The sequence below is a fragment of the Pomacea canaliculata genome, linkage group LG2, assembly GCF_003073045.1.
Source record: "Pomacea canaliculata isolate SZHN2017 linkage group LG2, ASM307304v1, whole genome shotgun sequence".
NCBI lineage: Eukaryota > Metazoa > Mollusca > Gastropoda > Architaenioglossa > Ampullariidae > Pomacea > Pomacea canaliculata.
The window spans coordinates 6629539-6644679 of NC_037591.1; the positions used below are offsets into that span (position 1 = coordinate 6629539).

The 15141-nt window shown below is 40.6% G+C and overlaps 1 protein-coding gene and 1 long non-coding RNA gene across 2 annotated transcripts; both read right to left on the bottom strand.

The window, feature by feature from the left end:
• Positions 1–632: 632 nt before the first annotated feature.
• LOC112557183 lies at positions 633–3395 on the bottom strand. Its single transcript, XR_003097913.1, has 6 exons — positions 3208–3395; positions 2911–3029; positions 2407–2458; positions 2035–2197; positions 1588–1696; positions 633–956 (listed from the first exon to the last, which is right to left on the bottom strand). It is a non-coding gene; the product is annotated as an uncharacterized LOC112557183 (long non-coding RNA).
• A 4193-nt stretch (positions 3396–7588) lies between these two features.
• On the bottom strand, positions 7589–13873 carry LOC112557200. The gene is made up of 3 exons (XM_025226908.1): positions 13639–13873; positions 9314–9617; positions 7589–8040 (listed from the first exon to the last, which is right to left on the bottom strand). Exons 1-2 carry the CDS (start codon positions 13831–13833, stop codon positions 9330–9332), a joined length of 483 nt encoding a protein of 160 aa, XP_025082693.1. The 5' UTR covers positions 13834–13873; the 3' UTR covers positions 7589–8040; positions 9314–9329.
• Between the last annotated feature and the right edge of the window lie 1268 nt (positions 13874–15141).

A 15141-nucleotide genomic window follows, 5' to 3' on the forward strand; every position in this document is an offset into this window, starting at 1 on the left:
ACCACCACCCGCCACTGGAAAAGTTAGTTTTCACTGATGTTAATCGAATCATCATCGTCCATATTTTCTTTTAAGTTCGTTAAACTAAACAGAAAGACAGACTGACATGTGCTTGTTCTATGTTGTCTGTGTGTGTGTGTGTCTGCGCGTGTGGTTGTTGAAGCTATCTCTCGTGGGGCACGTACAAATAAACACAAAGTATACCTAGTTCTAAACAGCAACACTTTTATTTTATGACAAAATAGTCAAGAATCGCAGCCTGGTGAGTCGTGAGACCATGTTACTGCTAACAAAGCAGAAATGCCTACTGGCACAACCGTCTTAAACATCAGATAAACTCACTACAGAGCTGCTCCACTCCATCCCATTTTGTTTCTTCTCAAATAAAAATATTGAAAGCAGATACTCATTTTCTCCGTTCACATGAGACCGTGAGTGGATTTTTCTCAAAAAAAAAAAAATTCAAAACTCCACAATTTTATCCTCTTCGGTACTAAACGCAAAGTACATAATATTGGAGAAAATTGTGAGTAGTAGACTAACGAGGAGCAAGTCCCATAATCATGAAAAATGTGAAGAAAAAAAAAGAGTTAACATTAAACGTGACGAAAACCTGAAAGAGTGCAGATTCCTGAAATATGAGAACTATTTCTGACTGCTTCAGGAGAGCAGCTTAGCTAACATCCAGTGAGATGGTGTGTAACCAGCTCTAGAAGCTTTGGGACCAGGGGATCACCGGACATGCGCAAGAAGTTGGTGTTTGAGGGCAGTGGGGACATTTTAAAACTGACAGTGGATGTGGTTGCCTTCGTCGAGTGACAGGGTGGCTTTCAAGTTTTGCAGGTGTCCAGGTAGCCCTGACGTTGGGCTCTGGTGCCAGGTATGCGCAGGTCCACGGCCTTCCCAGAGTAGTGGAGAGATGAACACGAGTGACAAGCGCCCGCCAGCTCTGTGACCTGCTCATAGAATTGCAACATTGCGAGTTAATTATTATAGCGACTGAACATTTCAAAAAGACCAAGACTTGAAGCATTGAACCCTTCTTAGTAACCAGAGTATTATGGTCAGAATATTGAAATCTAAAGAAGAAATTACGATGAAGTCTTTTCAATGAACAACAAAGGGTAGGTGTCTAGTATAATGGGTCACAAAATAAATAAATAAACAATCATTAATGACATATCTTGTGTAAATTATAACCTAATATAATTATAATTATTAGTATTATAACCTTCTTCCGTCCAAGAGATGTTTTAATGTTCCAAGAGCTTCCACTGCCCGTTCTAGGAATAGTTTTATACACAAGTCTGTTGTCTTACTGAACAAGTGTTGTTAAGGATTTGTGAGTGTGTGGGTGTGGGTGTGTGGTTTTGGGAATATAGTTTTAGTGTTGTTTCTTATTTAGTTGGGTATTTACATGGACTGTAGGTGTTTGTGTGAGATGATAGTTTGAGTGGAATTAAGTTGTTATTAAGTTTTTATTTTAAGTTTTTATTATAAGCCAGTTGTTTTACCACGTCTTGTAGTTTCTCCTAGTGAGATAATAAAGTTAAGTTGAATTGAATTGAATTGAAATAATTCACTCACATAAACATCGTCGTATTTTTGAGCAAGGGTGGCCAGGTACTCTAGTACTTTTTCGCTCAGACAAACGGTTCCACCTGGTGCTCCCGTCGCACATTCACTGCAGCTGTAACTGTTAAAACTTCAACACTGTATGAACGTTCACAGCAGCTCACTCACGTGCCACTTACAATGTTTTGTCCAACAGTGTCAATCACTAACATCATCAACATGAGGACATCGCTTAACGACGAATTTGAATGACTTTTGTCGAAGACAACCTCAGCCTTTACATAATATTAGAATGGATAATTAACTTATATTCTAGTAATTAGAAGTTTGTTGGTGTTTATCAGACATTTTAGTCAAGTGTGTGAGTGTTTTCATTCCGTGTTTGTTAGTAAATGTTTGCGTGTTTGTGTGTTATTCTCTTAATTTTTTTGGTAAGGTAGTAGTTTGCTCATGTCTCACCTGGAACGAGAGGCTTTCAATCCATTGCACATATCACGAAGATTGTTGTAAGCGTAGGCGTTGTCGGTCTTACCAGACGGGTGGACCCTGGCCAACCCTATCTTGGGGTTACGTAACAGTTCACACGCCAGCTCCTTCTCTCGCGCACTGCACGCACCGGAAGCTGCGTAAACGAAAGTAAATGAATGGAGTGAGAGAGAGGGAGCAACAAGCCGCTTGATTTAGACCGAGAATTAGGCAGCATCAGAGACAAACATAGATACAGGATGGAAGTGTTTTGTCCTTGCTTTAATAGTTTTGGTACTTAGAACACAAAATATTTAAACATTTCTGCTATAATGCTTAAAAAATAAAAAAAACTCAATGTCTTACTGCAATCGCTGGCTGACGACTTCTTCAGGTAGTTTCCAGCGATCCAAAAGCTCTGCAATGCAAAATAAATTTTAATCTTCTTCCCGTTTTCTTCTCTTCCTATACCATCACATAATTTATCATTTATAACTCTGTTTCCCAAGGGTTCATCTTTTTATGCAAGACTGGTGTTCATCTTCCTTGCAGTCTTTTCTTCCCTAACCGTTCAACTCAAAGGCTGACTTAACTGTTGGAAGTGCAATGCGCTACACGGAAATCGAACAGAAATGAATCTCAATAGCTACTAAGTATCCGCTTCTCATATTCCAGTTCATCTAAGACTGTCACCACACTACAGAGTTCAAACAATATTTGTTTTGTTTTGTTTTTCGCCAGAAAAGAAAAACAGAACAACTTGACGTCCTCGAAATTAAAATGTAAGAGTTTTATAAAAGTCATTGTCTACGAATACATCATAGTCTGTGTTTTTATTCCTCAATGCTATAAAGGTAATAGTCTCCTGACCTTTGACCCGTCTGTGACCTAATACCAAGTGTACGATCCCGCTGCCTGGATTCCTCCGCTCAGCTTGAAACAGCTTCCGGTGTCATAGCGGGCAATGACAGTGGTACCTGATGTCCCCGCTGTATAGTAACAGTAATAACCGAGGTCTTGGATGTCATAGTCCATAAACGTCTACATTTTATGTGATATTACCAAACAGAACGATTCTTAACATTTTGCCATTTATTTTTAAGATACTGATTTCCAGCTTCTCTGTAGTTTGTACAGCACCAGTGCCATGGACTGAGCTCTACTTACGTCTGTCCCTAGCGTTGACGCCGGTCCCAACGACGCAAAGGCAGTCCCCATCTGTGACAGTGACTCCAGCAAGGTCGGCACCAACCGCCACCACACCGACACACACGAGGAGGACAAGGGGAGACATCATCGCTTTCACTCACGCTTTTCCGAGCTGTGCTTCTCCTCTCCCGCAAACTAACCGTTTTATAGCCGAAAGTCACGTGATGTTCTGCATTCTATGGTACAAAATGTATGCCATAATTCTCGATTATTTTAAGCGTAAGATTATTAAGGCTGTTTTTGAATACATGAAGCCTCCTACACCTTGTGTAAATAATTAAAATAATCCCCAGTTTGTCGTGAACATGTATCACCTCCTTTAAACTCCATCTGAGCGAGTGTTTTAAAATTATTTTTCTTTCCCTTTTCCGTAAAAATGGTTGACGAGATTTGTGTCAAGTCCTGTAAGTGACAAGGCCTTTGAAGTACGACAGCTGACGATATTTACAAACAAAAGATGAAGAAAACCAAATACATGCCACCCAGACTCTAAATAAAGGCAAGTGTGTACAAGGAAGCACGCGCTGAGCAAACATTTGCATAGATATGGGCAGGTCATGAATAATGCATCAAAGACCAAGATGTGAAAGAGGAATCACGCTTTCATTCATTAGAACAGGATTTTCTCGTTTGTTGCAAAAAAAAAAAAAAAATCAGTTTAACTCTACATCCAACGAATTTAAGTATTTACTCACACCTCAGATATACTGCTCGGGGTTTTGTTGGTTTAAGTCAACAACGGGATTAAACACAAGTCCTGTAAGGTGTGATTTAGGGTTTTTGATTGTTTGTTTTTTGTTAGGTAGAATGTTGGGTCGAGGTAGAGCACCCAGTGACGGGTCGCAAGTCACTTGAACCTTGTGACTGACAGGTCGGCCCAGCCCGAAGTGCGACCTGTAACAGTTGTCACATCAACGTTTGCTCAGGTAGTACGACCAGTAACAGTCTGACTTGAAGATGTCAACACCGGTCAAAAGTATTTCTACATAGCCATGTGTCGACAAAAACACGAACAGCTAAACCAAGCTCCTGCAGCCATTATTTTCTGACTCCACAAAGATCCTCCCAATGCGTACACTGGCCGGCATTGGGCAGGGGGGGGGGAATTAGTGTTTTACGCCGTGTCAGCAACTAAGGCTATATTACGGCAAGCAGCCAGCCCTGTAAACAGATGCCACGTGCAGAGAAAGATCAGCGTGCCCGAGACGAGCATTGGGCAATTATACTTCATCAATATTGAATCCTATGTTTACTCGTATGACGCACTCTGTTTGCAAGGCTCCGTCTTTTGGAAACTGATGAAAAGAAAATTTTGAATCTTTTCCCATCTTTTCGTGGCAGTCGGGTGCAGCACATTCTCGAGGCATGACTCTCACCATGGAAACCATACGTCATAAGGTCACGAGACTTCGTGGAAGCAAAAAAAGAGTGAGTCTCGTGTAATTTCTCTTATTAAACACAACATTGTACAAACAACCTTCAATGTTTTCCACAGGAAAAACATATAATTAGACGAGATTCAAATTTATCCTACTCTTTACGCGATTCTAAACAGTTTTATTTAAACAAGTATCAAAGGATAAACTGATCCAAGGGACATAAGCCACATAAAAAACGTCGCGCGTGTTATCTCCCTTTTCTATTTGTTGCAGTAGTTACTTGATTCGCAATCAAAGTTGTTTTCTCAAAGATATAAAGAATAAAATCTATTTAAAAAGAAGAAAATAATCTCTTACTGTTTTAAATTATTTAATTTGCCTGATTCTTTGCTACATTTATCAAGATGCATCCCGAGGAAACTTTTTGTCTACAAGTAAATCACACAGGAAAGTGAAGCATTCACCAGTTGACTTTTTCTGTTCATTATAGTCTTCCTGATCTTTCCCTTTTTATTTTAACGCTTTTCTGTTGAAAGATGAAGTTACGTTTACACCCGATGCAATGATGTCTTTAATTTTAATAATTTATATTTTCCATATCGTATCGCTTATTAGCAATGATGGTGTAGCCACAGAGTATGGTAAATGGTTTGAGTTGTTGGTGCGAGAAAGTATATCCAGAGAGCGTAGATATAGAGAGGCTGCACTCTGGTAGCATCACATTTCGAAGGGACGCAACTATTTTCTTAACAAGTGAGGACAGAGAAGGAGTGCAGCCTCTCTATATCTACCCTCTGATGCTACCCTAGTACAGCCTCTCTATATGTACGCTCTCTGGTATATCTGCGTGTGATTATATCGAATATATACGAATGCTCCATGATCACTCAGTCTCTTTTTTAGTTTTTCTCTCAGCCTAACGATAGAACCCCTTTTCTAGCTCTCCCTCTCTCTTTAATTTTTACATATTTATTTGCTTGTATTCTTTTCAGATTATATCAACAGTTAGCGCTGTGGAGTTTGTAATACTATTACAGATAATAATAATATTGTTGTTGTTGTGTTTCTGATGTTGCCGTAAACATATTTCTTCTGCTACACACGATCGTTTGAAATTCTCAAATTCCTGACTTTAAATCACATTGTCAAAATCTGTCTTTGCCTCATTGTCACCAAAGCAGCTAAATAATTTGTTGCTAAATGAGGGTCTCAAGGGATGTCCTCGGACCTTGGACCCTGTGGCTCGCTCATATTATAAGTGACCGAGTTTTATATGTCTAGATAAAATTGTATAAAGATTTCTTTTGTCAACCCTGCCTTTTTAAAATGTGGCTTGTCATGAAATATAATGTAAATACGGATATAACTGTTTTTTTTTTTCAAACTACGATTTATTGTTTGACAAGTGTTGGTCTATTTTGTGCATTCAAATATTATCATATTATATTAAATATATTTCTTGCCCTATACTACCCAGTCGACACATCAAATAATTAATCTAGAACATTTTTATACCTTACTAAAAATAATCCAATTCTCTCTTTTTCTTTCTCTCTCTCACACAGAAATTTGCTTGAAAACATCACCGCTAGATGGCGTGGTCTCATTTAAAGTGGATCGTTGGGGCAATTTCCTTAAGCCGCGCGACAGGTTGGGGAAGTAAGCCCCGAGCTCAATTTGCATATTTACATCCGGGGACTGCTTTTACTTGTAAAGCACAGGAGCGTGTCTCAGTCCGCGAACTAACATGACGTCAGGTCAGAACGAACAAGTTGATCCTTTGTGCGCGAGCATTCCGGGCACGTGCCGGCTAAATCCACTTTTGTCGCCTCCTATGTAAGGGGAGCGAAGAGCGGGACAGGTGACTGATGAAATCAGGGACGTTAACAAGGCAGCGGAGGTTCTGTTTCTCTCCCTTTCAGTCGCCATGCTTGCAAAAGCATCTTCAACCAGAAACACTCAGGTCTGGTCTGCTAAACCGGGATTCGAGCGGCCATAACCGGAACCAAGCCTTGTAAAGGATTAGGATTGGAGGCTGAAATATTCAGTTTGGCGAGGGAGTCGAAATGATGGCTTCTGGCAATAACTGATTTGTGTTTAAAGAGTTGGTTATCTTCGAGTAACTATGACTACTTCTGAAAATAATAATATGCATGTCCTATACTTTAGGTATCAGTAAAAACTGGTGAAATCATTGGTTTTTTTTTTTTCGTTGATTCATCTGCAGATAGCATTTCCTGGTGGCGCAGCGGTTATCGCCTGTCACCGATGCAGTGAAGATTAGCTGTCCTGGGTTCAGATCTTGTATCGGGCACGCTGTCTTTTCTCTGTGTGTGGCATCTTTTTACAGGGTTGGCTGAATTGCTGTAATATAGCCTTAGCTGCCCCCTTTTCCCAAACACGTACACACACACCATCCTGTAGTCGCTTTATGCTGTAAGATATGATTTCGATTGTTCTGGTTGTTATGCTGTTTGTGTATCTGTACTTATGTGCCCTACATAGAACCTTAAAATTTTCTTGTAATATATATATACGTTGTCTAATTACATATATATGTCTTGCGGAACTGCTCTCTCCCTCTCTTTACGTGTGTGTGTAGGTGTGTGTGTGTGCGCGCGTGTGCGCAGCCATGAAAACAGCTTACGAACTTCACGCAGTCATAAGTCATGGTGATGTAATGTATGTGATTATTGTTTTTTATAGTTTCTTATTGATTGCTTAACACTTCATGAAAATGTTTTACAAGGCGCCTTAGATGTTTGATAGTTTGATTTGTGCGCGTGTCGTCTGACAGACGTAGTAAGTGAAGTATTCAAAACGAGAACGAGATCCAGTGATGTCGTCTGCTCTCACAGGTATGAAAAATGCTGAATGTTACAATGCAGAGCCATTGGCACTCTAGATACCTCAGCAGTATAATAGACACTAGACACCTACACAGAAAAAAAATCTTTGAATAAACACAACTGCATCGTTTATTTATCAAAACCTCTCCCGGTACAACAGTTGCTTATCAGTAATCATTTCAATGTTCTAATTAAACTATGTGAAATATTAATGTTGTTTATTTCAGATGATAAGTATTTCAAGGAATAATAATAAAAAGACAAGCGGTGGACTTTGTCAGTCACTCGTGTTTATCAAATGTCCAAAATGATATGCTATTTATTCGACAGACAGAGGTTGCACAGACACGAGTGTTGCTAAAAGAACAGTTGTGTATTGATAGTTGTAGGGTACACAAGCAACAGTCCCACGCAGTACACAAACGGCGCCACACGCATGCACATCTCAGCCAATGGGCGAACGCGGCTCATTTAGTTTCAGGTCACGTGGTCGTAACGCGGTTTGTTGCGCGCAGAAATGATGCTTGTCAACAGGGATGTGAAAAGCCGAAAATACGCCTCATCTGAAAACAGAACAAAAGTTTCAAAATATTACTGTTGTGAGATTTCGTTGGTTAAAATTTTGAATGGTCAACCCGATTAAGGTTTTAAACGAAATGAGAAAAGAAATATTTGGTTCAAGCATTTTTGGTTCGAGCCGTTAAAGACTTACATATTTTTCAATGATTGGGTAAAGGTTAATGTTGGATACTATTTCCCAAAATTTGATTGAATGACCGTTTTCCGTTCTAGATGACCATGTCTACAAATATAACTATGTACCACCAGAAACACAGACATCAGGATAGTGCATGAAAGCCTTTATGTCGTATTAGAAAAAAATATTACTCTCCACTAGACCCTTCAACGCACAAATTTATTTATATATGTTGACTTCAATAACCTTTTATCACTGAAATAAAAGTTTTCACAAAATTTCATCTTAAATCTGATGAAACGAGTATGATCAAGGCACATCTCTCACAGTTTCTTCCAACTAAAATACTACAAATCTTCCTTTTGTCTGTCAACAATTATTGGTCTATTACTTTTATCCGTCCTGATACAGGTCTTGCTTCATCTGACTTCAGTCCTCCATCAGTTTGAAGGGCCCTGGACGAGTGTCATATGCAAGCCCCCGCACGTTTATATGGTGAGCTGACGGTGACAAAAGAATTTAATTTCCTATCGCGGGGCCCCTATCAGGCGCGGGGCTTGGGGCGGTTGCCCTAGTTGCCACCTCCGATTGGCGATTTTGCCTCTAAACAACATACACTGGTGTGTTATCAGCATTTCCTTTTGATATATTGTGTATGTATCTGATCTGAAGCAGATTACTGAATGTGTCTAATAGCAAAGTTTATTAGCGATATATTATATGTAAAAATCTCTAGGTGATGTGCATGATATGCACCGGTGTTACCAAAAGTAGTAGACTTTATGCTGTAGATATTACAGCCAGATTTTATTGACAACACTCATTTCACATGCTCTCAAAAATATTCTTCTTGCAAAAGTTTAAGTAAAGGTTAACCTTCAGTGTTCTGTCTTCTTTTTTCATAGACTTACCCAAGTAAAATATGAAATAAAAGAGGAAAATATTTTATAATATTAATTTATGATATTTTAGGAATATTTTGGCTGCCACGTAAATCTGCCAAACACAGATGCATGTTTGGTAATATCTGATCTGCTAAAAAGCCCTTAAATAGTTTTAATTAGACATCTACAGCGAGTAGACATTGCTGAAGATCAAGGACAAGACTTTCACGCAACAACGAAGCCAAACCATCTTACCTAGGCAGCCGGACGCTTAGCTCTCGTTGTCTTCATCCACAGTCACTTCCTGTCTGTAGGAAGAAAGTAGCACTGCGCATGCGTGCCGGACATCGTCCATGGCGACTGGAACGGAAGTGGTGTCGGAAGGCGTTCGCTTGCCGAAGAAGAGGGAGTTCATGTTGGGATTGATGCCCCGGCGGCCGAAGAGGAGGGGCTGCTGGTTCACCAGGTGGCTGAGGCTGCGGCCCAAGACGGCGCGGGAGGGCACGGAGCACAAGGAGAGGCAGACGACCAGAACCAACAGCTGGAATCGGGCGGACATCTGCAACAAAGTCGCGAGCTCTCAGATACCAGCAGACGGGCAGCTGTTGAATCGAATATCGATGCCATGGAATTGAGCTGTACATCTCTATTCTGCCGATGATTGTTTGTCTTTCCACTGTTCTTCTTTGTTTTTCAAGAAATTTAAGAGTGACTTACCTGACTTACCGGTAGTTCTACGATCCTCGTCTTACTCTCCACTTGATTGAAATCTTTTTTAACAACTTAATATAAAAAATTTCAATAATAAAAATTGTATTTGCTTAAACATATTTATTGTGCGAAAGCATGATAATTGCTTCACCAAAGCTCTGGCACAGAATTTGTCAGTATCAGCTCACCTGCTGAGTATTTCTGGAAAAGACGAGCTTTAAAGTAGTTTTTTTCAAAGTTTCTTTTTCCTGTGGGTTTGTTTTGAGTGGATTGGTAGAAACTTGCGAGCTGTGTCAAAATACCAAAATACTTCATCGATTCCTGCGGCAAAGACTTAAAACGATCCTTGAGCTAAAATGACCCCATGCTGTCATGATGTCATCCAGGTGCTCGACAAAAACGACAATAAGCTGACTTAGATCCCTGTACCCCTACCAGCCCTGTTTTTCCTACCGTCAGTGACAGTAATTGTCCTGATGCTTGCCACCTCTGTGATGCGTGGTCATCGATTGCAGAAGAGACAACAGATCAAACGACGGGGACCATGCTCCGGGCATGCAAATCACTTAACGGCCTGCTCCTGGTTCCGCGGGGGGGGATCAGAGTATCCTCCTGCCCCTGGCAGCTGCACTGATAAAGCCTGATGGATAGACCTCCCATGGCCAATCTGTTTCGGATGATTTAGATGGATGTGGCCATGCACCCGAAGGGAGAACAAAGTGGTCGTCGTAGGTTCGTACTTGTCATGTTATAGTATACATAGTCCTGTGTAAACAATAGATGAGATCTTTCATGTCGGCGATGAGTCAGAGGCAGTGGAAATCATTGGTCGTGGTCGCTTCTAACACCTAAAATATTTCTTTCTCTGTTTTTTTTTCTCCACCATCACTGTCAGTCAATTATCAATAAAATGCGTCATTGCTCTTGATGACCCTTCTCCTGGTCTGTCTATCTTTTTCGTCACTTCCAGTGGAAGCGAAAAAAAAAACGAGAATTTTTATTTAAAGGACAGGTTTAGGTAAGAATCTAGTTGTGTATGAAATTTTAGGCAGGAATTTCTACCTATTAATTGTAAGATAAACATCAAGAAACAAATGTTCTCTTCTTTAGATTGCAAAGTTATTTTTATGCAGCTTCTCCTATCCTTCTCTCTCACGCGCGTGCGCACACACACAGATTATCGCTTTTCTCCACAAATCCTCAGTCTTAATTAAACTCTTCAACGGTCTTCTGGCCGTGAGATGGGTGGTGTGTCTGGAGACGATACCTACCCTACTAAGTGAAATATCCTTGATGGCGGCCTGCTCTGTCTGGCCATCAGAGTGGGAAGGTCTGTCGAAAATTGGACCCTATGCAGCCGACGACTGTCACTCCAGTGAATTAGCAGACGAAAGGTGTAGCCGCCAATAGCTTAGTTTATCTGAACTTATCTTCTTAATCATTCCCCATTACTGCTCTCTCTTTTCTCCTTTTGTTCTGCTGAGACTAGTTTGCCATCAGAGTTAAGGACCTTATTTTCTGTTTAAGAAAGTCATTTTCTTTTCCAAAAGAACCCTACCCAGGTCTCGATGAGAATAAAGCTGTTAGGGACTTAAAGTCTCTGTCACGTGATCGACTGTTCCTTTCTCTCCCTATATTCCATGCAATCTTTGCTCGCTGCCTATTATCTCACGCAATCCCTAGTACAGCACTTTGCGAGTATTGTGGCGATGTCAGGTAAAGATCAAAGCAAATTGCCGCTTAATTCTAGATCCTCCCAACCACTGTCACAACCCCTCGTCTTTGCGTCCACCTATCTGTGTTCCTCCTTTTCTGTTTGCCCACCTGCATGTCTGTCTGGCTGTCAATCTTCATTTTCGTCATCCTTTCTTCTTCCCTTTTGCTCCCGTGACAAAATGTGACGGTTGAAAGTTAGGCGCTGGACTTGTAGATGCTCTCCAAACAGCACAAGTGGAAGAAGATAGTAAGGTGATGAACAGCACATGTATTTATGATCGCAGATAACATGCCTTCTTCAACGTCCGTTGCCTTGTTTGTTCGTTTGCTTGTTTTTGTTTGTTTTTGTTTGTTTGGGTTTTGTTTTTTTTTTAACGGCACAGCCGCCTTGTCCTTTTGCACAGCATTGAGCTTCTAATTAACTTACAGTTTAAGATGTTTTCATGATCAGACATATCTACTGATTTCATTCAGGGTTTGGTAGAATTATATTAATAAAGTAACTGATCATTTTAATGCTTTGTCTGATACATGTATTTGTTTACTATCGATTGACTTAGTTGCTATGTAATGGCGCTCACTCCTTAAATTATTTATGTCTGAAGCCGAAGTGGTGAAAACTTGTGCTTTGGTAGTTATATCCTACAATGTCAGTAGTGTGCCTTCATGTTATTGAGGCTAAAAATTAAGTAGTTTTTAAAGTTATCAAACTGATTCTTAATTTAAACCTAAAGTTTGTATTTAAAACACGTTTGTGTGGGGTCTTCATGTGCTAAATCTGCGCTTTTGTGACTATCAAACCTTACGTGACAAAAAATTAGAACAGCAATGTAAAAAAAATGTTGAGTTCTATCTCGAAAAATGAAGAAGTAAGATTCTTTGATGGCCGCTGTGTCGATTAAAAACTAAACATAAGTGGGATGGAGTTTGTACTCTTGATGGCGTAATGCTTTATTTTGTGTTTCTGACAGAATATGATCAGTTATATTCATTTTTGAGTGAAGTATTCCCCCAAAAAAGTTAACACCAAGTCTAGTATTTTATTTTCCAATACTAGCTTTATTAAACGCAGAAGTGGCAAATAATACTTATCAAGTTTCTTTTCTCTATTCATATAAATGAATTACATTTTTTGATGATAGAAAGCGAGTTGAACATTAGACACCTTGTGATAAGAATTTTTGGCATTAAATATACAGATTTTAAAAAAAAAATCAGATCATGCCCACTAGGTCTAGTTTCTGAGCTCCATAATTAAGACCAAGCATAGATTAGTTTTCATTGTTAACATTTACTTTTACAGTAGTCAATATTACTTTGTAAAGTTTACTCATTTGTTTTTTTTCTTTCTCTTAAACTAAAATTCAGTTATGTTACCACAACCGTATGCGCTTTTAACTTTAACAATAGATACATTAAACTGTATTTAAAGAATAAATATCTATGTTTTACCATATATATTACTTAGCTGTGCCGTTCGTTAAAACTTTCGAAATGTTTAACAATTATTTTTAGTCTCCTATCATGATAAAAAAAAATCAAGTTTATTTTAGAGAATTTAAAAATGAAATTTCAAAACTCTGAAAAATAACTTTTTTTTTACATTTAAATATTTAAAACGAAGTAAACTTTAAATTCCCAGGTGAATATTGCGTGCACTCATGTAAAATGAAAGAAACTAAGAGAAGAGTCCATTTAAAACTGACTTTTGTGGTGATGCCACTGAGAATCGGCAAATAGCAAAGGGTAAAATCATAACTGGGACAAAGATAATGAAGCATGTATGGCTGAAATGGAATGAAAATAGTAGAAAGAGCACGGCAAAGACTAGATGAGAGAAACCCATTATCGTCACAGGATCTGAAGCGCAGGGAAGTCCAGGTGCCCTTTGCGTGCAGGAGAGTTGCATCAAGTTCCAAAAACTAATCGAAAAATAGTTGCACTGCCCTTAAAACATCCCAGGAAATGTGCCAACCTCTCGTCACACACTTTTTAAAATTATTTTTCTTCTCGGTTTTTGTGTTGCAAAATAAACTACATAGCTGTGGAATCATCAGGGGTAAAAACAAAATGGTGAGAGATTGGTTGAAGGATAATTTAGAAATTTCACTTTTTAACGGATTAAAAAAAAAAAGAGAGAGAGTCAGACGTACCTTGAAAATAGGAGAGCGGTGACTGGGCGCGGCAAGAATCAACGAGACTGAGGATGATGCGGTGGTGGTTGCTGCAGCAAGTGTTCTCTGCTGACTTCGGCCCAGAATAGAGAGGGCGACAACTTGCGCTCGGAGCCTTATATCTTGCCTCCCTTTCCTCTGACGTCGCCAGCACCAGCAGCAAGATCTGCGCATGTCTGCAACTTGTCACGCCCCCTGTTACACCCTTTCTTCCTCCCCTCCCCCTCTCTTCTTCTCTTACTTTCTCCCCCTCCCTTCTCTTCTCTTACTTTCTCCCCCTCCCTTCTCTCTATCTCTACCCCTACTCCCACCTTCTACCCCACTGTCTGTCCGGCCCACTCTGTTTGCGTTGCTGCCATATTGAGGCTTGAAGCGATCCGTGTTGCACGAGCAGCGAGGTCAAATTCATGTTCGAGCTGTAAACATGTGTTGTCATCCCTGATCTTTGACTCGTGATCCTCCAGCAGTCATTTCCATTCCTCCTTACCCACCTCCATTTTTCTTTTCTCCCCTCATCCTCTCCAGTTCTACCCCCACCTCTCATATCCCTACTCCCCCCTCCATTTCTTCCAGCCAGCTAGATTTCCGATGCGAGTTCATTGCTAGTTTAATTTGATGGCGTAGGGTGCCACCATCAACAAGCAGCTCAAGGAGTGAAAGGGAAGTCACTCTCGTCGCAAGCCTCAGTGGAAGGATGGCGTGGTAAAAATGGATGGCGACCGACGCCACGCTGCCTTCTAGTAACTGGGAGCCAGAGAACATGACAATAGCGCATCCCATTCGTCCTTCCGGTGGCCTGGCATAGGGTTCTTGGGTTCTGGAGGCTAACGGCATTTAGGCCATGAACAACGACAGCACCTAGCCCCCGATGACCCCCTGCCTGCTATCGCGTGCTACTCACGCACGTCATTTCGGAGGGCAACGCAAGGCCATTTCTCTCCTATCGCTTCCGGTCGCTCGGGTGGCAAAAGTTTTCAATCGCCAGTAAATGTGCACCAACATGCAGATTCTCCTCCCCTCGACTTCATCCAGCCTCCTACGCAAATCGCAGTTCCTAAAAGTTGTCCACCGCACGTTGGCGACACCGCCACTAACTTTCCTCCGCGTCGCCAGACGGGCTTCAGGAGGAGTATTCACAGCTCGGAGCCGTTTCCTAGAGGAGTCGCATGATCTGATTTGCAAACACTACAGAGCAATTAGCATTTTGTTAACCTTTTATACGCGATTATTGAGCGTCGGTGCACCTCTACACTTCTGAGCTTACTGCTTCGAGATCGGCATGTTTGATGGCGCAAAACCTCTTGATGAACGGAATGAAAGTGGACAAACAGGCTTACGACCGCTGCTGATAAGCCGGTTACGAGCTGGTTACAAAACGGTCAGTGAGGCTGATACGATTAGAGGTTCTAATTGAACAAGGTTTGCGTGAAAAAGAGTCATGTCCTGTATTTCGTTTTCTTTCTTTCGTTTTCTGTCTTTCTT